A 27,715-nucleotide genomic window follows, 5' to 3' on the forward strand; every position below is an offset into this window, starting at 1 on the left:
TTACCCAGCAGGTACCAGTAACGCCCCTGCTGATAACTAACAAGTCACTGCCTGGAAACATCTCAAGCACTTCCTCCTAAAACAGGGGTGGCCAGGCCCCCAGGAAGTGGGGAAGGGGAAGGGGGTAGGACTGGGAGGGGGAGAATGACAGGACATCTTCACAAACCCAGCAACTAAAAGGCCCCTCCCAGACCCAGCTCCCTCTTGAGAAGGTCTGTTCTGATTGGTCAGGCAACCAACCACATGACTTGTTAAATCTTTTTAATGCAGCCTCTGCTAAAAGACCCAAGGCAACCTGAGAAACCAACACCGAGGCCTTGGAAGGACTCTGTGGCCTTGGCCCAGCAGGTCCTTCTGGACAGGCAGAAGCCAGCAGCTCCCTTCACCTCAGGAAGCTTTTATTGCTGAGGCTGTTTTCTACCATGGGACATTTCCTAGAAGCCATGAAATCTCTACCTCTAGAAACCTGGGGTCTAATATAACTCCCAGAGCAAAGAGTTACCAAGTGGCAGGAAAGCCTAGTAGGCTGCCAGGTTCCCTTCACACTCTGCCAGCTCCATCTGCCTGTGGCCCAGAGTAAGGTCAATGCTTTCTCCCAGTGTATGCCTGGGGCTACTGATCAAAATAGAAAGGTAACTGAGCGTGCTAAATGGGGAAGGTATGAGGTATGGACAAATCCATACCTGCTTCTTAGAGTTTCTTTTCTATATCCATAGAAGTTCCCAAGGAGGGAAAGAAAACAGAGATAGAGAGAGAGAGAGAGAGAGAGAGAGAGAGAGAGAGAGAGATGCATGTTGATAAAGCCAACAAAAGAAACAGTTCAGCATCTACTCTTGGAAGTCCCATATTAGCCCTGTGTACCTAGGAAACGCTCCAGCCACCAGTGAGTCAGGCAATTTATTGGTTGGCAGACTTTCTGTGGTTAAACCTGCCCTTGTTTGTCCAGAAATCCTGCCTGACCAAGTGCTCACTCGGATTATGCAAAGATCCACCTTGAGAAATGTATTCTGTCACCAACTCCCAAAAGCAGACTGAAAACCAGTAGCTGGTGACCCATATGTGCTGCAAAGACAGTAAAGGGCTCCGTGGCCCAGTCCCCTTCAGTGCAGCCATCTTCCCAGAATGCACTGCTCCGAAAACAGAGCCTCCTTACCCTCTTGTTGTCGGCAGGGCTGTGGTAGAACTGGGAGATCACAGCTTCGCTGTTGTTGCCCACGCCAAAGTTCAGCTTCTCTGAAATCTTACTGAATGATTTTCCATAGTCGTAAGACACATACACCTGGAACACACCAAAGGGGAGAAAGAACACGAGTCAGTGAAGTGCTGAACAGAGCAGCCTCTAACTGGATGTCCACATGCTTGCTCGCTTCTACTCCTGATCCTGAAAGAGCATGGTCCCCTAGGTAGGCCCTGATATCACGAACTTCTGATGAGCATCACATGACCTACAAAGGAGAAGCAGGTGACTTCTGTAACTGTCCTCAAAGTTAGGATGGGCTGGGCAATAGAAAGCATGAGAACGCTACAGCCACGCCTGCTCCTGGACCACGCAGTTCTCTCACTACAGAGGTCCCAGGATCACTTGGCAAACACTGTCAATAGAACATCCTCCTCCTGCCGTGTGTTCCAGTCCAGATGTAGACAGAATGCACTCTGTCCCAGAAATTTGCTTTTGCATCTGTTGATATGTCCCCAAAAGGTAATCAGGACAATTGAATTCTTCCTCCATCAGCCAGGAAGTTGGCATTCCTGAAGAGAGAAACCCATCAACGGCCTCCATGAGTGGAGAGGGAGGAGATGCTGAGTGATAAAACATGCACAGAGGTTACAATGCCAGCGGGCTGGAGGGGGAGGCACAGAGATACAGCGTTGTCTAGAATGTATACCCCCTAGCACAAGCGTATACACATATGCACCATCAGTATCAACACCCATCAGTGTTTTGTAACTCTGTAACACGGGAGACCACAGCAGCAGAAGCAGCAAGATCCTGGACCCTGCTGACGACTTGCTTTTCCACTGCCTCCTGGCTTCTAATGGTACAGTAACCACAGAGACACATCATCAGAACAACTGTCATCTGCACACAGTGCACAGAAACAATGCTGATCCCATCCCAGGGATGAGCTTGGGTCAGCGGCACAGCAACCCAACCTGGAGAGCGCAATTGCAAAGTCATGGCCCAGAGAACGCCATAGGGTTTTGTGAGATCGGGGACTTGCCCAGGTAACAGCAGAGGAAGTCAACAGGGCGGGGGCTGAAGAGATGGCACAGTGGCCAAGAGCACTTGCTGCTCTTCCAAAGGAATGGCGTTCCGTTCCCGGCACCCACATCAGAGAGCGCACAACCAACCACTTGCAACTCTGGCTCCAGGGATCTAATGTCCTCTTCCGGCCTCCTCTAGTACCTGCACGTGCATAGGCATTCACATAAATAAATAATAGAAATAAATCTAAAAGAAAAACATTTAAAAAAAAAAAAAAGAACCAGGAGAGAGAGATCCTCACCCAGGCTGCCTGTCTTGGAACTAGTGATCTCAAACCACTATGATCTCAGGTCATGAAGAGTAAAATGGAAGCTGTGGGGTATCTGTAACCTAGACTTTACTGTCTGTGAGCTATGAGGTACTAATATAATCAAGGGATGAAAAACAAACCTGGCAGATGAATATCACAGTGTTATTTTTTTTCAATTACTTATGGGAAAGGTAATTGAGGGAGGCATGAAAGGAAAACAGCAGGCAATTTCCAAGGAAAGTCTGGCTGGACTCAAGCCAGAAACTATAGTGTCATCCCCACCCATTTGATTCAACTACAAATGAGCCTTGAGAGTTTAACAGAAGCCAAGTCCAGTGCTGGGTGCCAGACACAGGGAGACACAAAAGACAGGGTCATCAGACAAGGATGGGCCTGTAAACACGTGAATGCTTGCTTGTTAATGAAGCCATGAACGTACATTTAAGGATGGGAGGCTGGATGCAGGAAACAAGGGGCCATTACCGTTTAATACATGGCAAGGTGAAAGGAGGCAGGGTGTCTCTGCCTCTACGTGGGTGTTCACAGGACGGTGCTGGCACAGGGCCAGCTAGCAGGTCGATGATAGTTCACAGATAACCTGAGTTATCATCAAGAGACCAGGTGGAACCTTCTTGCATTCTGCTTGCCAAGAATGAGCATGGGCATCCCTGAAAGGTTGGGAAGCTATACCACGCAAACTAATGGCTTCTTAAATAGGAAACTGAGCAAGACCCCTTCATACTCCAATATCCTGTGAGGCAATAATCCACTGTGAGAGGTGCAAATGGGGTCCTGTGTTTACATCAAAGCAGGGATTTTTTTCAGTGTGTAATATTCCCTCCCACACATTTGGCCTCTGCCTCTGTGTAGCTTCGGGGTAGCTGGTGTACACAGCTTAGTCAACAAAGACTTAGGTAATGAACAAATGTGCCTATAAACCAAAGAATGAGTAAATGAATGTGCAGAATCAATGAACAAAGAGAGTGAACTGGATTAATTGGTGAGTCATGGAGAAGATGGCTCTCGGTATCTGCCGTGGATTGGTTCCAGAGTCCCCATGGATACTAAAATCTGGTGACACACAAGTCTCTGACACAAAATAGCATAAAACCTACGCAGATTCTCCCACATACTTGAAACCATCGCTAAACAGCTTACCATAATTCAGATAATATATATCTTATAATACGTGAATGGATACTTATTGTTTGTACTGCATTGTTTTAACAATGACAAGGGAGGGGGAGGACTCTGTCTGTATTCAGAATGGATACAACCTTCTGCCCTCACATGTTCAGCTCACAAGTGGCAGAATCACGGAGGTAGAGCTCACAGACACACAGACGATCCACGGACACACAGACGATCTGCTGTTAGTGTTTCATTTTGAGATAATAAAATCTAAGCACCACAGCTGCAAAGGACTAGCCCAGGGTCACACTGGCAGTAACTGGCATGGCTTTGCCAGTCTCTAAAGGTTCCTAGCCTGCTTGCTTGTCTTTTCTCTCTGCAAGTTACCCTCATGGTGATGCCCCCCTTCTCCATACTAATGTCAGGAAGTCTAGCTAGAAGGGAGAAGAGACCTAGGCAGGCAGAACACATAGACTTCCTGAGATTCTCAACAATGGGGCTGCCACGGGGCATATGGAGGAAAAACATCTGCCTCAAGACACCTGCAAACAAACTGGACTGTCTCCGGAGTCTTACACTTAATAGAGGTTAAGAGGAAGTTGACAAGAACCAACCCTAGCCCTGAAGCCAATCCCGGGCCACTCAACAACCTGCCTTGCCTTGTCTGGGTGGAACAACTCAAACAAGCTATTTTTAGCCTGTCCTTGTAACTTTTTACCTTCTCTTGGGCAGACAAGGAGCATTCTCAGGGCTGAGGTACATTTGTCCCTCCACACAGATGGCACATAAGACCTCTGGGGGGCTGGAGTAGTGCTAAGTGAGATGGGGGCTTTTTAGTTTCTGTACTGCACCCCCGAGGACAAATTCTATCTGGGACTGTCTTCCACTCAGGACAGCATGATGCTACTGTCTCACTGCCTGCTGTCATCATCAGGTGAACCTGAGCAGGCACCCGGAGCTCGCTGTCTGCTGCCTATATAGTTTGTTTTCTCACAGATGCAGGGTTCTCCACTGATTCGTCCCTCTCTGACCTCAATATGACACTGTTCCTTAAAGAAAAAGAGAAAAAAGCTAACACTGGAAGGTTACTAAACTGCCCCAAGGTCCCAAGCAGATCATTTCCTTATCCATAAAGATGATCCTTTGAAGTGAATGGTGTTTGATGAAGTTCAAAATTATAGAATGATAATGGAGGGGAGGGGAGACTGAAATGTCAGAAGGCATCCTCTCCCCTGGCACTCTCCCAAGCCCTTTATAGCACTACTATAGTCCTAGAGAGCACAACAAATGCCCACACAAGGCACTGGCCAAGACAGTTTCTGAGTGAAGTCTAGACCTGGCCTGGCAGCTCACACCTATAATCCCAGAACTAGGGAGGGAAAGGAAAGAAGAAAGGAGGAGTTAGTTCAAGGCTAACTTGAGCTACATAGTAAGTCCCAGGCCAGCGTGGACTACAATGTGAGAGGAAATCCTCATGGGAAAAATAAACAAAAAAACAAACAAAAAAAAAGAAATGAAAAACAAATTGCCATAAATTTTAAAAATGAAAAAACTCTGCATTTCTAAGCAGCTCCCAGCAAACACTCATGGGGATGACCTACAGAATCTATTTGATCCCCATTCTAATTTGCTTTCTGTTGCTGTGATAAAAACATTGGCCACGAGTAACTCATTAGGGAAGAATGGGCCTGGTTGGCCTAGAGGTTACAGCTCACCATCTGGACAAGCCAAAGCCGGAATTCAAAGCAAGAACCTGGAGGCAGGAGCTGATGTAGAGGCCATGGAGGATATTGCTTACTAGCTTGCTCCCCGTGGCTCCCTCAGCATGCCTTTCATACAATCCAGATTCCCTAGCCCAGGGTGGCTCTACTCACAGTGTTCTGGGCTCTCCCACATCAATTATTAAGCAAGAAAATGCCCCACAGAGTAACCTACAGGCCAATCCAATGGTATTTTCTTCTCAATTGAGGTTCCCTCTTGCCAAATGACTCTAGCTTGTGTCAAGTTTAGAAAAAAAAAAAAAAAAAAAAAAGCTAACCAGCAAGGGCACCAACCCTTGGGAGTAGGGGAGCTGTTTGTTCTTGCAATACTGAAAATCAACCCCACAACCTTGTACACCCCAAGCAATTGTTTTACATACACTGAGCTGTAGCACTAGGCTGTACACACAGCATCCCAACCAGAAAACTGAATACAGTGGGATCAATGATCATGAACTAGAACCTCTAAAGCTGTCAGTCAAAATAAACTTTTCTCCTTATAAACAGATTGTCTCAAGTATTTTGTCATAGTAACAACAACAACAACAACAAAAAAAAAAAACCTGTAAGACGAGGATAATGTAAATTGCTTGGCTCAAAGTCAGATCATAAATGGCAGAGCCAGGGTTCCAGCCCAAGCATTCTGATTTCAGATGCTCTATGTTCCATCAGCAAGGATGGGAGTTCTGCCACCCAGTTGGTCCGGGAAGAAACCAATCATCATATCACACTGGTCCAAGAAGAATGAGTCTGACTATTCATAGCATCTCGGTTGATTCTGACCCTCTGGTGGATACTGTCCCTAGGTAGCATTTTGAACATTGCACCTGAGTACTCCCTTGTGCCTGCTGGTAGTTGGTTGATTATTTGTTATTGGGACTGGGAGGTACTGTATTTGTTTTTCGAATAGGAACTCACTCTGTAGCCCAGGTTAGGCTTGAACTCACAATCCCCCTGCCTCAGCCCCTTGAGTGCTAGCATCATTACCTATTACAGCAGTGCACAAGTACTTTCTGAAACGCATCACCAGAAAGCAAAAGTAAAGAACTGGGCAGAGGCCGGCTGAAGCGCATCCTATGTTGTAGTTCTTCTGCTCATTGCAGGAACAGATCACCTTTGCAGGAGACCACCCTCGGCTAATGATTACTGACGACGGGTGGTTTGGTTTGGTTTGGCTTTTGCTTATAAGTCAGCCATCTGGGATCCCAGTGTCCAGGCCCAGCCTTGTTTACATACAGAGTACTCCTGACCTCAGCCATTCTCGGCCCTTCAGGCAGGCCTTATCTCCACACAAGCTCTATCCCCCCAGAAGGGGCATTTCTGATCCATGCTTCCAGTCCTCTTTAAGGAACATTTGGATGCTCCCTTGCCAGTGCCACCGACTCGGCCTCTGAGTCACCATTTATTTTTGCACTAACTTTTCACATCCGAACATTTCGGCTTTGGCAGCCAACTCTTTAATGCAGTTTGTACACGGACAGAAGAACATTCTGCCATCTCTACTTATTAACTCCGGACATTAAGTTTCCTTTCCATTTAATCTTCTCTCATATGTCACTGTAGAATAATGACTTCAATAAGTTCTTCAAAACACATAAACATTTCCACAAAATAAGAGCTGAGTTGGACAGGCTAGTGATATGTGGGTGGTCAACACTCCCGGTTCACTCAAGACTGAGAGGGTCTAAGATGTGACCTTTCAGTGCTTGGCACAAAAAAATGGGTCTTTCTGGTGATTCTAAGACAAATCCATGATAGGACCTCCATTTTCATGATGTTCCACCCCACTCCCCACACTGACATGTTGAATGACCCGTGGTGAATTCATTTGTGCCCTAAGTCCCTTTGCATGTCCAACAAAAATATTAAAAAATGCTTAAATATGTTCAGCTAAAATAGGTAAACAACGACAAATTGTTTATAGGAAAGAGATTATTTTTCATGCATAAAATACCCTGAAGGTTTCTCAGAATAGCATAGAGCTGGCTTTGGTGCCTAGAAGAAGCTCCTATTAAAAGGTACTAGACTAAATGTATACACAGGTACCTACAGAGCATCGCCAGCCAGCAGGCATTCATACACAGCCACCCACGTGCGACCACAGCTACTGCTTGCAAACCTTGAACATATTTATATATAAATTGGTCTAAGTTGTTGCCCGAAACAAGCCCAGCCTTGTCAAGAGCAAAACAACCAGACTAGCCATTATCTGCATTATCTCATACTCCATGGCTCAGAATGCTCTCTAGGCAGCCTGCAGCTGATGGGCAGCCCTTCTGTAAGCATCCCTGACTGTGGCCACCCTAATCAACTTCTCTAGAAAACATCCTGAGACTAACTCTGAATATACCCAACCCAGACAGCAGATACACAGACAGGGAGCTCTCAGACCCCAAACGCACATGCACGAATCACAAAAGCACCTTTAAAGCAAGAGTATAGAAAGCTCTAGCCAGAATGCATACAATAGAAGGTCTACAGCATGTTCTAGGTACAAGGTCACCCTTGTGAAGAAGGTAGACACCCAGCCAAAAGCAGAGCAATTGCTTTGCCCACAAGTAGAAGCCTGGACCATAGACTTGGGAGCCAAAGACCAGCTCTGACCCTACCTTTTTACTTGGCCTAGGTAATACACTTTATCTGCCCACTGGTAAGACTTAGCAGTTTTTCACAAAAAAAGACTTCTGGGCTGGGGTTGAAAGCTCAGTGGCAAAGAGGTTGCCTAGCATGTGCTAGACCCTAGATTTTATCCACAATACCAGAGAATAAAACCAATGACCTATATGGCCTTGTGCTGAAAAATCAGATCTGGCTGTACTGGGCCAGTAACCTGCATGGCTCCCACATCCTAAGACTTATTTCAGCACGGCCCTGAGAAGTATTTCTGCTGCTTCTTAATGCCTCTCTCTCTACCACTCACCAAGCACCAGACACCACACTGAAATCAAGAGACAGACAATGTTTCTTGAGCCTGTGTCTCTTTTTAAAGGTGCAGAAATGGCCTATCCAAGGCCAACCTGGTCTGCATAGAAAGCTGCGGACTAACCAGGGCTGCATAGTGAGACCCTGTCTCAGAAGAAAACAAAACCAACCAACCAAACAAACAAACAAACACCCTTGGAGGTAGCTTCCTGGCTCCATCCCCATCCTGGATCTGGGGCTCTTGCGCAGGCTTCTCAGCTTGTAAACTTGTTTCTTCAAATCATCTAACCAAAACATCATCATCATCAACAGAAACAGTGGAAATTAAAAATTAAGAGAATTTGTGTCAGGCAGACATGGTGGCTCCGGCTCAGCAACCCAGCACTAGAGAGGCTGAGACTGGAGGACTGTGAAGTTCAAGGCCAGCCGCAAGACGGCCAAAGAAGCTATGGAGTATGCTAGAGAGTGAGACCCTGTAACCAACCAAACAAACAAACCTGATAGATGATACATAGATAGATAGATAGATAGATAGATAGATAGATAGATAGATAGATTGATTGATAGATAGATGGGTAGATAGATAGATAGATAGATAGATAGATAGATAGATAGATAGATAGATAGATGATAGATCAGACAGATAGATGATAAATATACATAGAGATGTTGCTAGATATATGGACAGACAGATGATAGATTAGATAGATGGATGGATGGATAGATAGATAGATAGATAGGATGATAGAAGATAGAGAGATAGATGATACAAGATAGATGACTGACAGACAGATCCATAGGAGATATAGAGAGAGCATGGATATACATGCAGATAAAGGGATAGTATATGATGAGTAAAGAAGAAAGAGATATCATCTGTCAATAGCTCATCAATCTTGTTGGCATATGGAAAAAAAAAACAGTTTAACTTGATCTGGACCAGCTCCAAGTCAACTCAGCCCTGGAGTGCTCTTTGGCACTTAGTAGAGCTATGAGTGCAGACCACCTGTGAGCTTTGGACCTATCAAGGCAGACTACCTATGACGTCACAAAGTCACCCAACACTGCACACATCTCCTTGGATGCCTCCACTCTGTGTGCAGTACACGAGGGAGGCACGCATTACTTTCCATATCTCTTCACTGATGTATCGTCCTTACCATCCATCCCTAACTATCCACTATTTTTTTTTTTCTGACATGACAACCTATTAGATCAGAAGGGGGATGTCACTAGGAGGACCCAGAGCCACACAGATACTTACATCGCTGCTCTTGGGCTTTGCCAACGCCAGGCTGTCTCGGGCTAATGCCACGATCACGTTGCTTTTCTCTCCGGCCCAGTGCACCACCATCTGATTGTGGGAGTCATTCAGACTGACCTGAAAGAGACCAAAAGGAAATCAAGACCCACAGTGACTGACAGCCACACACATTCCAAATCAGGTCTCTTAGTCCTCCTCTGTCACTCAGACTCTGAGATGGGAAGTGTGGGGGTCAGGGTAGACTCTTCTCACTGCCCTGCAAGTTCTACCATTAGCACCTTCCCCAGGAAGAAACACCAACCGCTTTTACAATCGGTGACCCTGTGGATTTAACCAGACTGCAGAAAATCTTCCCAGGATAGCACTGCCCAAGGGACTCCTTTGCTTTGTTTCATTGTTGTTGACGTCAGTCCCCAGCTACACTGATCTTTACTCTGTGTGTGTGATGTGCACCTGTAAGACTGTAAACTAATCACTGAAATGTCCTGTTTGTTCAAAACGAAATTCTCCATAGGCTTGAAATCGTGGGATGGGAGAGAGCGAGCTAGTTGAGGATGGGCAAGGAATGGAAGGAAGAGCTGGTCTTTTTTTAAAATTTATATTTACACATATTTAGCAAGCACGTGCACACACACACACATGCACACATGCACACACGCATGCATGCACACATGCATGCATGCACACACATGAACACACTACAGAGCATGTGTGGAGCTCAGAGAACAGGACAACTTCCTTGGAGTCAGGCCTCTCCCTTCAACCACATGGTTCCTGGAACTGAATGTAGGTTATCTGTCTTGGCCACAAGCACCTTTACCTCCTGAGCCATCTCACCCATCAGCGGGAAAAACCAGATGGTCTGCAGCATGGTAGGATGGCTATCATTGGCAACAAGCCACCACGCCCGGCTAATTGTATTCAAAAATGGAGGAGTTTTTAAGTAGTCTCCACGCTGACTCTGACTGGGGTGCCTGTCTCTTTGTTCCCCGACCGTTACCTAAATGTACCAGTTATCTCTATCACACACACCCTGAAACAGCTTCACACTGTACCTCGGGAACACGGGCCAGTGGTGTGCCAATTAAAAAACAATTTAAAGTATTTTTCAAAATTTTACAGGCTAAAAGGTCACATGCTTTTTGAGCTTCATGCTAAACCAGTGTTTCGTGGCGGGGAGACATCACTGTTCCACGTCAGCTAAGCATGAGAGGCGAAAGGAAGGCTGCCTTATGCGGTCTCTCTACTTTTTCTTGTTATTTGTTTAAGACAGGGTCTCATTAGGTAGCCTTAGTGATCATGATCCTCCTGCCTCAGCCTCAGTGCTAAAAGAGATAACAATGTGTCACATGACCTTTTCATTTATTTTCCTTTTAATGTTTCAAATGAGGAAACCTTTCTCAGATCTGAACAGAGGTAGCCTTTTAGACTACTGCTAACAGAAGTCCCCAGACTTGCAATTTTGTAAACCAGCAAAATAAAAACAGAATATATAAGCCAACCAACCAAGGACTAGGTAGCCATTTCTGTGGATAAGCCACCATGTTGCAGCTTGACCACCTACTCTCTTGATGTACTTTCTGAAATCACCATTAGACTCTTCTTCCCCAGCCTGAGACAGCAAAGGTGTATCCCAGAAACAGAGCTCTAGACAGAAGACTTGAAGAGATGATCCACAGGACCACTCTACCCTGGACCATGCACAGTTCTGTTTTCTTTCCCCATCCACAGGTGGCAACTCCGGATCCTAATGGCCCAGATGCAAGCAGAGAAACAGGGTAGAAAGAGCCTGGGTTCCTGATTGATAGGCCTGCCGCTGATCAAGAACACTCCCTCTGAACTGATTAGAATTGAGAGCTATCCTGAAGCTAGAAAGCTTTCAGCGTCTGTCTGTAGAAACTGAGGAAAGCTATAAGGGGAATAAAGAGCCCTTTGTTCCTTCAGCTCGATCTTGCCTCATGGGCCTAGCTGTGTGGCCTTTTCTCCTTTCCCTATTGTGGCTGTGGCTACCACTCTGAGCGCAAGCGTTCTCGACTTAGTTGCCATGCACTGACAGACATCAGCTCCAAGATGACTCACTTTCCAGAACACTTGAGCTCTACTCAACCTGTAGGGACACCGACAAGCTCTGGTGCATCACTGAGAAGCTGGACAAGGCCTCCCCAAACCCAGAGCTCCTGCAGAGTTGTCTGAAATAAGCCTAGTCTGCTGCCAGCCTCCTGAGTCATCTCAAACCCACAGGCTTGGAGGCGGAGCTTTAGGGACTCAGAGCCTGCCTCTGAAGCCAGAGAGCTCACCTGCCCGGCCCCAGCACCGCTCTAGAACTAAGGACAAGTTCAAGTTGAGTGGGCCCACACTTCTCTCTGCAGAGCTCTAGCAGAAAACCTGCCCCTCTTCACAGCTCCACCCTCTTCCTTTCCCTTCTTCCTCCACCCTTGTGTCTCCCCACCCACTCCGTAGGGGTGCTCTCAGATGTCACAAGGGAAAAGAAAAACACCTGGGCCACAAACTTGGCAGCCAGCCCCACCAAGAAGCTAACTAATCTACAAAGGCCCTGCTTTGGGTTTGAGGCACCTGCATCTAATTTGATCCAAGAATCAAATACTAAAAACTACCTGAAGAGAGATGGCTTCAAATAAATAAAAAGAGATTATGTGTATGTATATATATATATATATATATATATATATAATGAATATATATATATTCATTCTCATTACCAGTAGATAAGTCCAGGCAAGCATCAACAGAAACATGGAAATCAAAAACAAATAAATTATTTAACTCAAAAAATAATAATAAAACCAGCTAAGGGACTCCCTCACCTCCTCCCGCCCCCAAGAGTCAAACTTTACTGTTACTTTCTTTCCCTTCCCCTCCCTTCCAACCTAGGCTTCCAGGAAAAAACTGGAAATACTGCTGGATCAGAAGCCCACCAACACCTCAGACACCTCAGACACTCACTCAGGCTAAAACCCTCTCTCGCCTACAAAACCATCTGCACCCTAGGAACAAACAAGACACCTATGTAAGTGACACTCAGAAAGGGGTTAGGAACCTAGGAGAATCACCGGAAGTTCACAAGAGGTCAGAGATGAAAAGGCCCACCTGTATTCAACCTGGCCATCCTCAAAAGTGGGGCGGAGCCCTCCCTCTGACAGGTTAACAATCAGAGGACACTTTGAACAGGCTACAAAGTATTACAGGATCAGAGTGGGGAGGAGGTCTGACAACACTTGCTGGGGGTCTTTGTAGCAGAGAGCATAGGTTTCGTTAACTGATCCTAAGGGGTGAGGGATAAAATGGGCACACAAGAGAGGCATCAAAATATTCCAGGGTATTCTTATAAAGAGAGCCTCTGAGGGGAGGAGCAAGCTCAGTGGAACACCTTTTTTTTTTTTTTTAAAGCCCTTTCTATCTGATGTCCCCTTTATCCCTAAGAGCAGACTGGAAAAGGGCAGCCCAGCAAAGTGAAAGAGAAGGCTCCCTGACAAGCAAAGGCTTGTCCAAGGGTCACCAGGCACTCACACAAACAGTTCAGTTCCTTGCCTTGGCAGAGATGTCAAGCATATCCAGTCATGAGAATACCTCCCTGGTGAGTCACCACTAATCTTCAAGGCAGCCCAGGTGCCCATCCCCCCACCCCCAAAGCACAGGACCCAAATCAGTAGCAGGAATCGATGCACCCCAAGGACAGTCAAGGGAGCCAGGAGAGGAAGGTCAGCACACCATAAATTTTATTAAGATCATGACATGCAGTCTATTTTCCTCCTGTCCATAGCCGAACTACAGGAAAAGGCAGGATGCAGTCCCCAGGGGACTATGACCGAGAAGCCAACAGCCCCCAGGGCAGCCCACAGCATCGAGAAAGCATAGATTCCTGTGGCTTGATCCCCTTGGTGATTTCTAGTGTGTTTGGGTCCTTTGCCCGGCTCCACTGCCAGCTCTCCCGATCACCTGCCCTCTACAGCAGCTGCAGGCTTGCAGACTGGTTCCACCAGCCTCTCCCACTTAGTTCCACAGGCTGATCTAGGAGACACCGGTCTGCCAGTGGGCGGGAGAAGGTGGGAGTGTGACTTTTCCGGGAACATAACCTTGATGTGTAGTCAGTCATAACCATAACCCCGGGGTGTGAACAACCTTCCTTCTCTTGTCTCTGGCTCACAGGGCATAGCTGGAGCCTGATAAATGAGATGCAATTAATTGAGGCCTGTAAAGGCAACAGGGAGAGGCCGAGTGCCTCTGCTGGGGGTGGGGGGGATGTGATTGCATGCTATAGGGATCTCTGAATAAAACTCCATCTTAGATGACAAACTAAATCTATAGGCCTGTCAGACCTCTGGTAGGCTCACAGGCGAGGGATTTAAGAGAACCCCAAGAGGCCACCTGGTCTAGGATGAAAGCCCTGGAGGTAACTCCTTTAGGCTCAGACCTCTAGAGGTTACTCACTCTGGCTTCAAAACCAGAGGTCGCCTGGTCCATAAGCAAAACCCTAGAAGCCATGGGGCCCAGGATCAGTATCCCAGAATTCACCTGGTTAAAAAACAGAGACCAAGAGATCTGCTGCCCAAGATCAGAAGCCCTGCAAACTCCTCCATTCGGAGGCCCTCGGAAGGTAACCCATGAATGAGCATTTAAAAAACACATAGAAGTCTCTAGCTCATTTGGGAGATGATGAATCTGGTCTGTTCTCTTGCTTCCAGGTCGTGAGAAGCGAAGAAAACACTGTGTTGGTGGGCTGAAGAGAAATCAGCATGGTCTTTGCCGGGGAGCTGCCATGGTTGTTAATGAAGGCTCTATGCAATGCTAACTCATTGCTTTACTACAATGTGCCAGGCACAAAAGGTCACATGCTGTATGACTCAGTTTATATAAAATATCCTGGGCAGGGAAATCCACAAGGACAGAAAGCAGATGAGGGGCAGCCAGGAGGCTGAGGAGGAGGAGAGGAGGGAAGAACTGGTTTTCTTTAGGATGTAGAGAATGTCATGGACGCAGACACAGAAAATAGATACACAATGCACAATGCACGGACATTCCAAATGCCACTGGATTCTCAATGGCTGTTATGTAAATGCCGCCCCATTTTAAAAAGCATTTCTATGACCCGGGTAGAACACACTTCTCAAGTGCAGATCCAATACCTAGGAGCTCCTACTTGTAAGAAGTACTTATTTCCTTTCAGCTCACAGTGACCCCGATGCTACCAAAATATGCAGCTCAAAGGAGTCATAATGGAGACCGGCTGGGGACAGGATCTCTGGCCAAAGCAATACTTCAAAGCGCTGTAAACAGCATCTACATCGTCACAGCACACACATCAACCTTGTGGTCCCCAGCTGGAGCGAGTCACAGGCTTACAGGCTCAACTCCTGAATATTAGCTACTGCAGGCTCTCAGCAATCACCCACTCCTTGGCATAGCTCAAAGTCTTTATCAAACATCACCACCCGCTCTGGCCATCTCTCAGTCCCCCTGCATGCCCTAGGGACCCAAGGGATGTGAAGGAGTATCCTAGAGGTATGAAGATCTGATTCTTATTATTGGGAGGCTGAGGGGGAGCGGGCAGCAGGGCAGAAGAGAATCTTCTGCTGTCCATTCCTTGGGCTCTGAGCTGTTATAAATAGAAGGGAGGAAATAAATTGCTAAGCATATGAAGGAAGAGCTGCGCACCGCCATGAAGTGCACACTGAGGTCTGCTGGATGCCAGGCACCCTGCGGGTCTTTAATCATGTCTTACCTCTGCGAGCATACCAAGGACTTCTGGGAGAAAACAGGGTTGCAGGTCTGAAGACAGGCTGAGGGATTGTCAAGAAAGCCACCAAACTCATTACGGTCTTGGATCCTTATTCGAGAAGATGGAAGCCCTTCCTGGAATGGGTCCCACCTCTCTTCACTCATTTCTTCTACTATTACCTCCTTCACATTGGCCAAACACAGAGCTGAAGATGCCCTAGACACCCCCAGCTAGACATCATCATGCCTCCTGCATGCTTGTTTCTAGAACAGACCTCGAGGTGTTACAAACAAGGCAGCCTGGTTCAGTTCTCTGCCTCACTGGCTATGAAATACAAAGAAGTGGTAGTTGTTGTTGTTGTTGCTGTTTTAAATCAACAGAGATATAAAATAAACACCCTTATCCTTCAATTCTGAGGATTGAGTCAGCACCCCCAAGTACCTGATACCACAGGAACCTCCAAAATCAAAGATGGACTGCCCATGTCCAACAACAAGGTTTTTTCCAACCAGGTGACCTAAATGTGAGGCATGCAAATCAGCTCCCAGTGTCCCCTTTCCAGACCAAGTCTCTACTATATTTAGAAAGCTCATTACACTCCCTGGACTTCCTACCTCAGGAGAACTGAACTCCAGCATCTGAGTGCTCCCTGAAGACAGGCCTGTCTGTGCGGTCAGCACACTCACTCACTTGACCTTGGAGTTGGCTCAAGATGCAACCTGGACTCACAGAACTCACTAACCACTTAGCTGACAAAGTCATGCTGCGCATTGTATAGATGAGGAAGCAAAAGAATGACCTTGAACTAAAACCTGGCATTTCACTACCATCTTCACCAGAGCTATGAGGTTGTCACAGACAAAGAGATGCATAGAGGGGGAAGAGAAGAGGGAGTAAGGGAAGACTTTTCCTCCTACCACACCAGGAGAACAATAACCACATTCTCACTGGCTTGCATGATCACCCCTAACTGTCATTCACTGTCATATGCCACACCCCCCAGGTGAACACTGTCACCAGACAATGAACCTGGGGGGCTGGGGGGAGGGGGAAACCTTCCCTTCCTTTACTTGTGGGTAAGATAATAAAGGAAATATCAAAATCAGAAGGAAACTCAAAAGAACATCTAACAACTACTGACTAGAGAGGCTCTGCTCTGAGATTTACAGGGAACATTCCCTACTGCCATGAGATGGGACCTGGGATCTCCAGTGCTAGGCATACAAACACAGTAAACATCCCCAAAGTGTACAAGAGAAGCCATGGCTCACCTGCTTCCTGTGAGGATTTCCCAAGAAAACCCAAAGCCATGCACGAACTCCTTTAGAGACAAGAGTCTAGCTGTGTAACCCAAGCTGCACCGGAACTTACCGAGAAGTTCAGGCTGACCTTGAACTATCAATTCCCCTGCTTCCACTTCCCCCAAAGGTACTTCTACTACCTGCAGCGGGGTTCCAGGCCACCCACTTTCCCCAAACTCTCCTATTTGGCTCCCACAGCTTTGCTATAAATAGCTGCTTACTTCGCTCATTCAATAAATGTTTATTGAGCATTTACTGTAATCCAGATGCTATGCTAGGTGTTAGGAAAGCACCAGACTTCTCTGCCTTGCCTCGTTTCTCTCAAATTAGTAGAGGAAGAAACACCAAGTAACAAATTTAATGAGTGGTTAAACTCCAGTTGTCAAACAGAGGCCGTGACTTCACGTGGAAAGGACAATAGCACTTCCTGGATGAGCTAATAAAACCAAAGATGGAGAGGGAGCAGTTAGGGGTGGAAGGCTGCGACAGAAGGAGAGGCACACAAACCTAGGGAAGAATGAGACTCAGATTGGAAGAGCCCTAAAATCTACCATCGTTGAAAAAGTTAAAAACAGGAGCATAGCCAGAATAGCCTAGGAGAAGAGGGGATTATATGAGAACTCTGGGGCTTAGGGGAAGGAGACTAAAGGATTACACAGGGAAGGAAGGAAGGAAGGAAGGAAGGAAGGAAGGAAGGAAGGAAGGGAAAGAGAGAGAGAGAAAGAGAGGAAAGAGTGGAAAGAGAGGAAAGAGAAAGAAAGAAAGAAAGAAAGAAAGAAAGAAAGAAAGAAAGAAAGAAAGAAAGAAAGAAAGAAAGAAAGAGGGAGGAAAGGAAGGGAAAGGAAGGAGGGAAAGAGGGGAGGAAAGAGGGAGAGAGGGAGGAAAGGAGGGAGAGAGGGAGGGAGGGGGAGGAAAGGAAGGGAGCAGGGGACAGGGACGGGAACTAAAAAGCAAGCTGTGATTCTCTACCCAAGAGGACCCCCCCTATGTTTTATGCATAAGAGACAGTGGTGTCACATAAATTTGAAACAAATCAGAAGCTCAGCTTGGGTCTTCATCTTCACAATTCACTAGCTGTCTAACCTGGGGAAAGTCGCTTCTCTGTCTGAGCTACAGGATATTCATCTGGGAACGGAGAGGAGCAGGAACTCTTTCCAAGTCCGCAGGGCTGTTGCAAGAAGCAAACAAGATATAAACCAAGGATGTGTTTCGTAAACCTTGACATCCAAAAGTGTCACTTATTTTCTCATCACAATGACTTTCTGCCCCAATCAGCCATTCTTTACAGCACGGCTCCACATACAAATTTAACATCGGCATCACTAGGCCTGGAACCTAAGAGTAAGACATGGCGTATGTCAAATAATAAGACAACACATACTACACTAACGTTTTCAACTAGTGACAATTAACACTTTCAGGAAACCTGGCTTGTGCTTGAAAACAAGGCTCAGAAAGCTGGGGAGGCCCAAAGTCCAAGTCCCAAGTTGTCACTACCGAGGTGACACTACTCCCTAACAAGGCCCACACCCCAAAGGCACAGCATTTAAACCTGTCCTCCCAGAGCAGAAGACGCTGAGACCTCATTGCCAGCTGCCTTTCCACACTGAGAAAGAAACAAAAATGAGACAACTAATCCAGAGGGTACAGGCAGCTCAACCCCCCAAAGCCAAGGAAGACCAAATTCTCAGTAACAGGAAATGGCCTGGGATCGACCAGAGGCTCAACCTGGTGACAGGAGCTGGCCACACCTCTCTTCTGCTTGCCTAACTCTCTAACTCTGTTTTAACAGCCTATTCACCTCTCCCCAACTTTCACCTAATACTTCTTCTCCTGCTTGGTCTCTGCAGTAACCCTGTCATCTCCACCCTGGCACTCCTCGCCAGCTCCAGCAAACCCCGTGCACAGTTAACTGCAAGATATATTTTTATAACTACTCAGTGTGGGACTTCCAGGGAACTAAATATGTACAGATGAGGTAAATTTTAGGTATGGTGTCATGTTACTCAATTAATTGGGCACAGGTCTCAAATATTTAAATTCCTTCAGTCTCAGCCTCCAGATAGCTTACCTAGTTCCACTCTGTCCCAACTACCTAGAATCAAGGGCCCCTTCTTCTAAGATCCTTGACCTGGATCCAGGAGGTCAGTTTTGATCTTCCTAGGTCTCGGGATTATCACGCTTCAACTACCACGGACATCTCAGTAAACAGACAAACAAGGTTCCATGGGGTCCAGGCCCAACAAGCATCCAGGATGACAGAGTCTGAGCCAATTTCTTTCCCAAGTGGCTTCTGATAGTGTGCATATGTTGTATGTGTGAGATTGTGTGTGTGTGTGTATGTACACATGTCTGTGTGCTTTGTGTGAGTGTTTTATGTATAGTGTGTGTGTTTTATGTATATGTGTGTGCATATACATATGTGTGCATGTATGTGTTTCTCGTGTGTCTGTTGTATGTGTGAGATTGTGTATGCATGTATACATGTCTGTATGTTTGTGTGTGTGTTTTATGTTTATGTGTGTATAGTATGTGTGTGTGCATGTGCACATATTGTTTCTCTCGTGTGTGTGTGTGTGTGTGTGTGTGTGTGTGTGTGTGTGTGTGTTAGCAGGACACCATCCCTCAGCTTACAAGGGGGGATGAAAGATGAAGCACATTTAGAGTCCTATGACGCTCACTGGCTCTTACCCACTTACTCCACATAACAATGACTCTAGCCACCCTCCCCAGGCCTCTCTTTAGTCAGCAGTGAGGGGCAAGCTCCCCAGACCACAGATAAGTCTTCTTTCAAAATAAACAAAGCCCTTATAGTCCTCTTTGGGTATTTTGTTTTGGTTTTGTTTTCGTTTTTTTTTTTTTTTTTTTTTTTAAGGGAGGGGTAGACTCATACATTGGTCTCTACATGGCACAAAACGCATTTGATATCCTACGTCTTTTTATTGCCCTCGTCTGCCACTCAGATTGGGGATATAATCACATCAGCCTGCCTTTCTGAGAATTCCTAGCTGTGTTTTTAATCTAATTCAGGGGCCTGGAGATAAATCATCCTGAAGGGTCCCGATTTTCCAAGCCAAGAGCCTGCAGCCGCGGCAGCAACAGCAATGGCATGCTAAGTTAAAGGGCCAGCCAGCAAGGAGGGGGGCTTCAGTACAGTGGTGGAGACCACACACCTCTATTGTTTGTCTTGGTGCCAGCCTGAAGGGTGGAAGGGATGGAAGACAGAGCCAGGTCCACTGGGGTAAGTCAGTAAGAATACAGGAAGTAGAGGACGGGGACAAAGAGGCTGCCTCACTGCTAACAGCTACATAGGACTCTCGGGATCCGCACACCTCTGCACACCTCAGCACAGCTGGGGTGGCCCTGGGCTGTTAGTATGAGCACAGCACAAGAGAAGAGGCACTCCGGTTTAAAGAGTTTGTCAGAAGGGTCAGCCTTCCAAGGGCCTGATGGAAGGAGGCAACTGTGCAGAGGCAACCCTCCCCCAATGAACACAGTGTCCACTCATCCTTCACAGTGGCCCATGAAGCCCACCCTAGCCATCCACAGCCTCCAAGACCTAGGGTTTGTTCAGAGCGCTCAACTCTTGCTTCTCCTTCCCCTGTCTATGATTAGCCTCTCTCAGTGAAACAGAAGATACCTACAGCTCATGCTAGGCCTCATTCTACTTACCAGAGATCTGCTGGCAGGCAGGACAGCAGCCAGGGCCACCACGTGGCTACTAAGCTTTAAATTCATTAATACTACACGAAAAGAAATTCAGCTCTTCAGTTACACTCCCTGTAGTTCAAGTGTTCAGGAGCTACATATGCCTAGCAGACATGCTGAACACACAGGTGTTCAGCACCACTGAAACTCCTATTCAGTAATGTTCCATCGGAAGATTGGATACAAGGACAACACAGGATCCAATAGCTCTCTGCTGACAGCAATAATGAGGCTTGGAGTCACCATAATATTCAACAGTTGCTCAGGGCTAAGGGTCTATCTCTTATGTGCTTAGCATGCACCAGGCATCGGGTTCAATCCTCAGACACACACACATACACACACACACACACACACACGCAATTACCCAGTGGACACCTGAATTTTGTAATTACTCTTTATTTCACAATTGTAGTTATGACTGTTACCAGGTCCCATGCTCACAGAGCCCGCACTGCTATGCCCAGAGCATCACTGTCTTCCCATTTCAACTCCCAGCATCTCCCAGTAACTAGGATAAACCCCACAGCTTGACCCTAAGCAGCAGCCCACCCCAATTGTCCTGCTTTCTGGCATCATCAGCTGCTCTGATGCTCAAGGGCCACCCAGGCCACTTCTTCGAAGGCCTAAGGTTCGCAAGTCGATAAACCAATAAATTAGGTCGAAATTAACTGTGACTCATTTTAAACTGGGGGAAATTGATTTTGTGCATGTACGTGGTTGGACTGAATATGCCATCTGCCAGCAGATCCTGACCTACCTGGAGACTTCACAGGAAGGCCATGTTCTCATTAACAAAGAAAACACCACCTCCCTGGAATCCCAGACAATTCCCAGAGAAAGACCAATCCCCAAATGTTCAAACCAAAAGAGACTGAACTCTCCTTCCCAGCACATAAATTTAACCCTGAGGGGTGGGGAGATGAAAGAAAGGTCCACATAGCACCCCAGGTTTAAAACAGTTCTGTGTAATCAACCATTGATTATCCATAATTGTCAAATATTGTAAATGCTACACTCACTGGCTTTCCTGGCATACATTTATATGACCATTTCCCCTATCTGCAACATGAAGAATGCAGACTCATTTAATATTCACCTGAGCAAATTTTAATTAAGAAGGTAAACTGATGCTTTAAAAGAGACACTAAATAAATATGCAAAAGCAAATAAAATTAGCTTGGCTATTTCATGCTTTTCGGAATACTGTACTAACCCTGCATCTCTCTACAGTGGACCAGACAGGGCTTGCTTGCCCTATGGCTGCCCTGGAATAAGAAGGACACCACAAACACGTCTGCGATCTCTAAGGAAGAAGACTCCAGTCAACAATGCGAGGCTCCTCCAACAGCTGTTCTTTGCCTTGGGTATGCAGTGCGGTTAGGATCTGCCTCATGGATCCAGGTCTCAAAGCAATTTACTAAGCAAGGCACTAACTTCATTTTACAGGAATACAAAGGAAAGAGTGTCAAAAGGAACACAAAGCTAACACGCTCCCTGTATTCTGATGTCCTCACAAAGTGGGGTTCCACTCCTCTAGGGGCTGCTGGATCCTCTGCCAGCTCCGAGGGGGCTCTGCAACAGTGCCCTTCTAGCCCATGGGAGGAAAGGGGAGGGCACTCTTACACCTGGCCTGGAAAAGGAGTAGTCATTTATTTTCTATGTGACTCTTTAGGTGACATCCTGACTACCCCTGGTCACCACCCCACACATATATTTAGAGTTTAAATTAACCTCATTATTCGTGACACCAAGGGCTACAGGTAATAAAAGGCTGCTGATAACTCCATTTTGTGTGCATTCATACTTATATTTTGTGTGTTAGATTTCTGTAAGGAAATTGTAACAATAACCTGGCAACAAGTGTTACCAACTGAGAAGGGGATACAGGAGAACGCAAAAGGATTCACGGCTCTCCACACATTTCTTCAGAGCACAATGGCTTTGTTAGCAGGCATTATCTGCTGAAGACTATGGAAGCTCAGTGGGTAAGTTCTCCTCTCATCCCTGGAATTCTCAGTGTCTCTCCTTGGGCTCCCCTTTTCTATCCCTTCAACCACAAAGCCTCTACTGTTCCAGGCTCTAATCTACCGATGAACCAAACAGTGCCAGACACAGCCCAGAACTCAAGAGAAGGGATTCAGGCGCAACCAGGAGAGGGGTTTCAAGGTCGCATCCCTCACCAACCCCAGAGGCCAACCAGGTCTTCACCTACGCAAAACTCAGCTTGGCACAGCCAGCGTGTAGCCTTCTCGGCTTCATCTGGAAGCCCACAGGTCAGGCATCCTAACTTCAGAATCAACCGGCCAATTCTTTCCCGAGCAAGTATCTCGTGTAAGAATCAACACAGAGTGATCTAAAGCCAAACAGTATTCTTTCCCCAAAGGAGGCCTTTTGTCCAAGGCCCTTGTGCTGTAATGGACACTTTGTTTTTAGTCTCAAACCAGGACACTGTATCCTCTCCGTCCTCTAAAATGCAAGAATTATGAACAGAGAGCTTGTTGCAAGCAAAACAAACCTGTAAATCCTGTTAGGCCTTGTGCCTCATTCCAAAGGATCCCCGATCCCCACCTCTCTCTCCCCTCCCCCCCCACACACACAAATTAAAAATACCATTAGCAAACACCAATATGAGAGCCCTAAAAGGGAGAACACTACAAAAATAGAATTCTACGTCTTTCTTGGAATTAACTCCCAGATAGCACAGGAAATCCAGGGCTACACTCCCAAGGGCCATCGCATCAGCTTCAGCACCACGGAGTGAGCCAAAGCCTTTTGTCAGTTGGTGGCCTTCCTTCCCTTGCTCCTGCTCGTAGATAACTTTATATAACTTACTGTGCTGCCCACTCTCTACACCGCTTCTTCCAGGTAGAAAACTGGTCCACAGATGGTTATCAAGGGTCTCCCATACAGTGAGACACAGAGGAGCAAATCCTGCCCCCCCCCCCCCAAGAAGCACACAGGGAGATCAGGCATTCATTATAACCCAGGGCAGTAAGGGCTGGAACCAGGCACACAACGGTTCCCACAGAGCTGGGAATACTAAGGGCCCGGGAGGCTTGGAGAACAGAAAGGGGGTTCTCTAAGCAAAGAGAAGAGTTGAGGAAGACCTTTGGGGAAGAACACAAAGCAAGAGTGATTACAAAGAACAGGAAAGAAATCAGTGTGGCAAGAACCATGGACAAACTGCGCCTGCCAACCCACGCCTCTAACCCCAGCACTCTGGAGGCAGAGAGAGCACCAGTTAAGAGGCTAGCCTGAGCTTTATGGTCAGTTTCAGGCCAACTTCGTCTAAATGAGACCCCACTACCACTAAAACAATTTAACATATAAATTAATTAAATATATTTATATATTATTAAAACATTAATAATATGCACAATTATCAAGAAATGTACTAAAGATTATTGTCAATAATAATTACATATATTATATATTTAAAAGCTATTGCTTCCTCCTCCTTTAATTTGACCTTTTTAAAGGATAGGCCTTCCTTGTAATATTTGAACTTATGTAGAAAAGCCTTAATATCTGGTCTGTTGGTCTCTCCTTGAAAATCTTTCTAAGAAAAAAAATCCTGAGGAGGAATATAGTCAAAATAACAAAATCTTTACTCCATAAAGTGAGGAAGGTAAAAGAAGGGTCACTCCGTAGTGACATGCTGACAACAGGCTCCTTTCTCGGCCAAAATTTCCCTGGCAAAGCCTTCCTTCTGTCCCCCCTGAGGCTAGTGACCTTCTCACCACCTCCCTGGCTTCTGCTTCCAGCTCTGACAAGTGTCCCCTTACTCCCTTACCCTCACCAAGGCCCAAGGACAAGAAACTGCAAAGCACCTAAGTCTCCCTGTCCCCAGCCATCACTCCAGGTCCAGAGCCTCACTCAGCCAAGTAAGCCCACCAGGTAGGGTCAGGGCTGGTTGAGTGTGACAGGTCTGCTGGTTACTGCCTGTTTAAACAAACAGGTGACCTCAAACAAACAAACAATGACCTCATGTTCAATTGTTCTCTTCCTTGTTTGCTGCTTGTGTGTGTGTGTGTGTGTGTGTGTGTGTGTGTTTTGAGAAACATATCGCCTTCAGACAACTGTCCACTGTAATTATGTGGGTTTAAGAATCGAAGAATTTATATAACTTGGTGCAGGGTAAGAGTTCAAACAAGCACACAGATTAATAACACAGCTGCATTTTGGGGGGTGGAGGCACTATTCATACCCGGGTATGTCCCAGGAAAAACAGAGGCACACATATAGCCACCTCAACTACAGAGGTGATTCCAAAGAGACATGCATCACTTCAGAGACCCAGAGAAGAGCCCCCAAGCCATTCAGCCACTGCTTCCTGAGCCTGTAGTCCGAAGGGCCTGCACCAGGTTAGAGTTTGTGGCAGAAATCCCATACCATAAAGTCAGGTTTTCCTTCTGTCTGAGTCCACTCCTCCACAAGGAAGGGTAATGCTATTTTTTTTCCTTAACCTGTAACGACAGGGAATGGGGGCCTAGGAAGGCAGCCCTAGTGAGGATGGGCACAGGAGGGATCCTCACTGTTGTGTGGGAATGCCTCATTCTGAGTCCAACTGTTGGCTGGATCTGCATCCTTCAATGGAACCAGTCTGGCTGGCCTGGAGACATGAAAGCAAAGAGCAGGGGGTGGGGAGGCGGGGGGGGGGGGTGGCGGGGGGAGGTGTTTGGAGAGGCTCCCAAGAAGGACAGAGTTCGTCTCTAGCTTGCTCTAAATCCCTGGGAGATTTCCACAGGGAGCACCCGAAGGAAGGAGGAAATAAAGAGCACCTGCATGGATGCCGCGGAGACTAGAAGGTGCCTCTGTCCACCAAAGCTAGGCTGGAGGGGACCTGAACATCCAGGGGCATCGCCCCCTCACTCCTCCCACACCCAGCCCACCCTCTCAGGAGCGCAGCAGAGCTCAGCAAGCTGGGGAGACCCACCCTCGGCAGTTCCAAGCTGCCATGCCTGCCAAGAGCAATCTTGCTGACTTCCAAATTACAAAAAGGAAGTTTCAGATGGGGGTGAAAAGGGGGGCACAAGAATCTGAGCCCAAGAACAAGGCAGGGGGGCTTCAGGAGTCTGAGCCCTGCACACACGCACATGCACATACATACACCATCAAGCAGTTACAGGTCATCTGGTACACATTCCTGCCCGGGGACAAGTGGTCTGGTGGTGGGCAGATGTCAGCTACTCCCACTCCCACACAACCGCCCCTCTGTCTTCATAACGATATATACATTTTATTTTAGAAAGGAGATGTTTAGGAAGCACTGAGCAGAGACAAGGTGACCCCCCACCCCCTTCCCAGCACCCAAAGGTCAGTGAGACCATGCAGGCAAGAGAACTACAGCGCTCACAGCCCTTCCCTGTGTGACCTTGGACCAGTCATCGCACCTGTCACGATTGGGTTTCTTCACTCAAAACGTGACACAATAGGGTGACACAATAGGGTGGCATGTTTTATGAGATGCTTTCTGGCTCTAGGAGTTGATTGTTTAACTCTATGTATGGCCTGAAGGAAGACTTTGCTATAGCCAAAATCAGTGAAGAAAGGCAGAACCCCCCCCCTCCCCGCTAATCACTTAATTTGTACTTTAGAAAGCAACAGTCGCTCTGGGACATGGTTGTGTTGGTCAGCTCCACCGGGCCCACCTTTTCTCTCCCACCTACCTTCTAGTTTTGCTGATGTCAATCTTAACTGAAGGACTGGGAGTCTCTGAGTAGACAATAACACGGGCAAATTGATTCCACCAGCGCTGATACGAAGGGGGGCAAATTCAACTTGGCAACCCAGCAGTCAGTGGGTGCCATGAGTGAAATGTGTGTTACTTATGACCTAATAAACCCATTGCCTGGATAGAAATAAATCCTTTAATGAATATTAAGCCCAGCAAATATCTTGCGGTAGTCTCAAATCCCGAGTGTCATAAGAGATAGTTTCTATCTAAAATAAAGCCATCACCTTGAAGGGGTGGGAAGGAAAGGGGGCGGGTTGATGTGCTGTACTCCCAACGAAGAGAATCCAGCCTTACACGCAGATATTCACGAGCTCACACGCACACATATGTCTACTGGGTACACAAGGGGCAATCGTGGCGCTTTGAGAGTTGCCCACCTTTACTGGGGTCCATGAGGATAAGCATGGAATGCCCTCCTCTGCAATTCTGCTTAAGTGCTTTACAACTGCAGGATTCTCGCTCCCACTGCCAAAGGATGGTACGGGAGTTGGGGTGGAAGGGGGGGTGGTTATGCCCGTTTTTATCCAGATGTAAAATTTATGCTGTACCCCTCAAAACCCTGCCAGAAACTACCCTAGTCTGTCTGCATACAGGCTAGGGAAGAGAGGCTCTGCACCCTTCGAGTTACCTGGAACACATCTGCTAAAATCGACAGAAAGGAGGAAAAGAAAAAAAAAAAATCTATGCGACCAGAGTGCTGACGGCTGTACTCATGTGATGTACAGGGGGAAAGGAGAAGAAAAAGAAATGAAACAAACATGCCAGCCGGGAAGTCCCCAAGCGGAGCCAGCACCTGGGAAGCGACTGCAAAGGATGGGTGCGGGGGTGAGGAAGTGGTGGGAGAGAAAGGGGCTGGAAGGAGGTGGCTTGCAGAAGTGCTCACCTGTCCATACACCTGGATAGGCTGGGGCTGCAGAGCAGCGCTCCGCCGGGTCCTGAGTGGCTTCCTGGCCGCCGGGCTCGCCCCCGGGGCATCCCCGTGCGTTCCTAGCCGGAGATCGCTCGGGTCGCCCTGCACCACGAAGAAGCCCCGGTCCTGGGGCAAGGGCGCCGGGCCACCGTGCAATCTCTGCGTCCAGCCCCCGCCGAGAGCCCCGGGGGGCAGCAGCGCGACCAGGGCGAATAGGAAAGGGAGTCTCGACTCCCTCCTGCTGCTCCGTGTCGCCATGTTCGGGCGAACGCTCCCGCAGGTGGCGCCGCCGCCAGGAGAGAATGTGCAGCGCGCGCCGGGACAGCGCGGGGCCAGGGCCGGGGCCGCGCGCGCCGCTCCCGGGGCTTCAAGCCGCCCGGGCCGCTCCGCTGCGCCCGCCACCGCAGCCACGGCCACCGCCGCCGCCGGGTCCCGCTCGCTCGGCGCCGCGCCGTCACGTGTGAGCTCGCAGCGCGTCCCCCTTCGCGCACTTTCTCCGCTCGCTGCGACTGCAGCCCCGCCCCCTGGGATGGGGAAGTCAAGGCAGGGAGCGCCCGCCTGAGGGCACCGTGGTCCCCTTCGCGCACACCTCGCCCTCCCTACCGCAGTGAAGAGTTGCGTGGGCTCTGTGCTCTATTTCCCCGGGTTGAGTTAGCTACTCCATGGGCTCCTGGAGTATCCTGGTCGCCCCAAACTGCCATCCATCTCTGCACCTTGTGCAGCCAC

General features: G+C 47.6%; 1 protein-coding gene across 1 annotated transcript in view; it reads right to left on the reverse strand.

Annotated features, from left to right (window-relative positions):
• The window catches only part of Sorl1 (sortilin related receptor 1), a 151,969-nt gene extending 124,531 nt beyond the window's left edge, over positions 1–27,438 (reverse strand). The window contains exons 1-3 of the mRNA XM_021171441.3: positions 26,963–27,438; positions 9,594–9,710; positions 1,154–1,279 (exon numbers count right to left, since the gene is read on the reverse strand). Coding sequence (XP_021027100.1) covers positions 1,154–1,279; positions 9,594–9,710; positions 26,963–27,247 — 528 coding nt within the window. The 5' untranslated portion in view covers positions 27,248–27,438. The remainder of the gene's footprint in view (positions 1–1,153; positions 1,280–9,593; positions 9,711–26,962) is intronic.
• Positions 27,439–27,715: the final 277 nt, after the last annotated feature.

Source organism: Mus caroli, unplaced genomic scaffold, assembly GCF_978045245.1.
Source record: "Mus caroli unplaced genomic scaffold, Mus_caroli_1 scaffold_11, whole genome shotgun sequence".
Classification (NCBI taxonomy): Eukaryota; Metazoa; Chordata; class Mammalia; order Rodentia; family Muridae; genus Mus; species Mus caroli.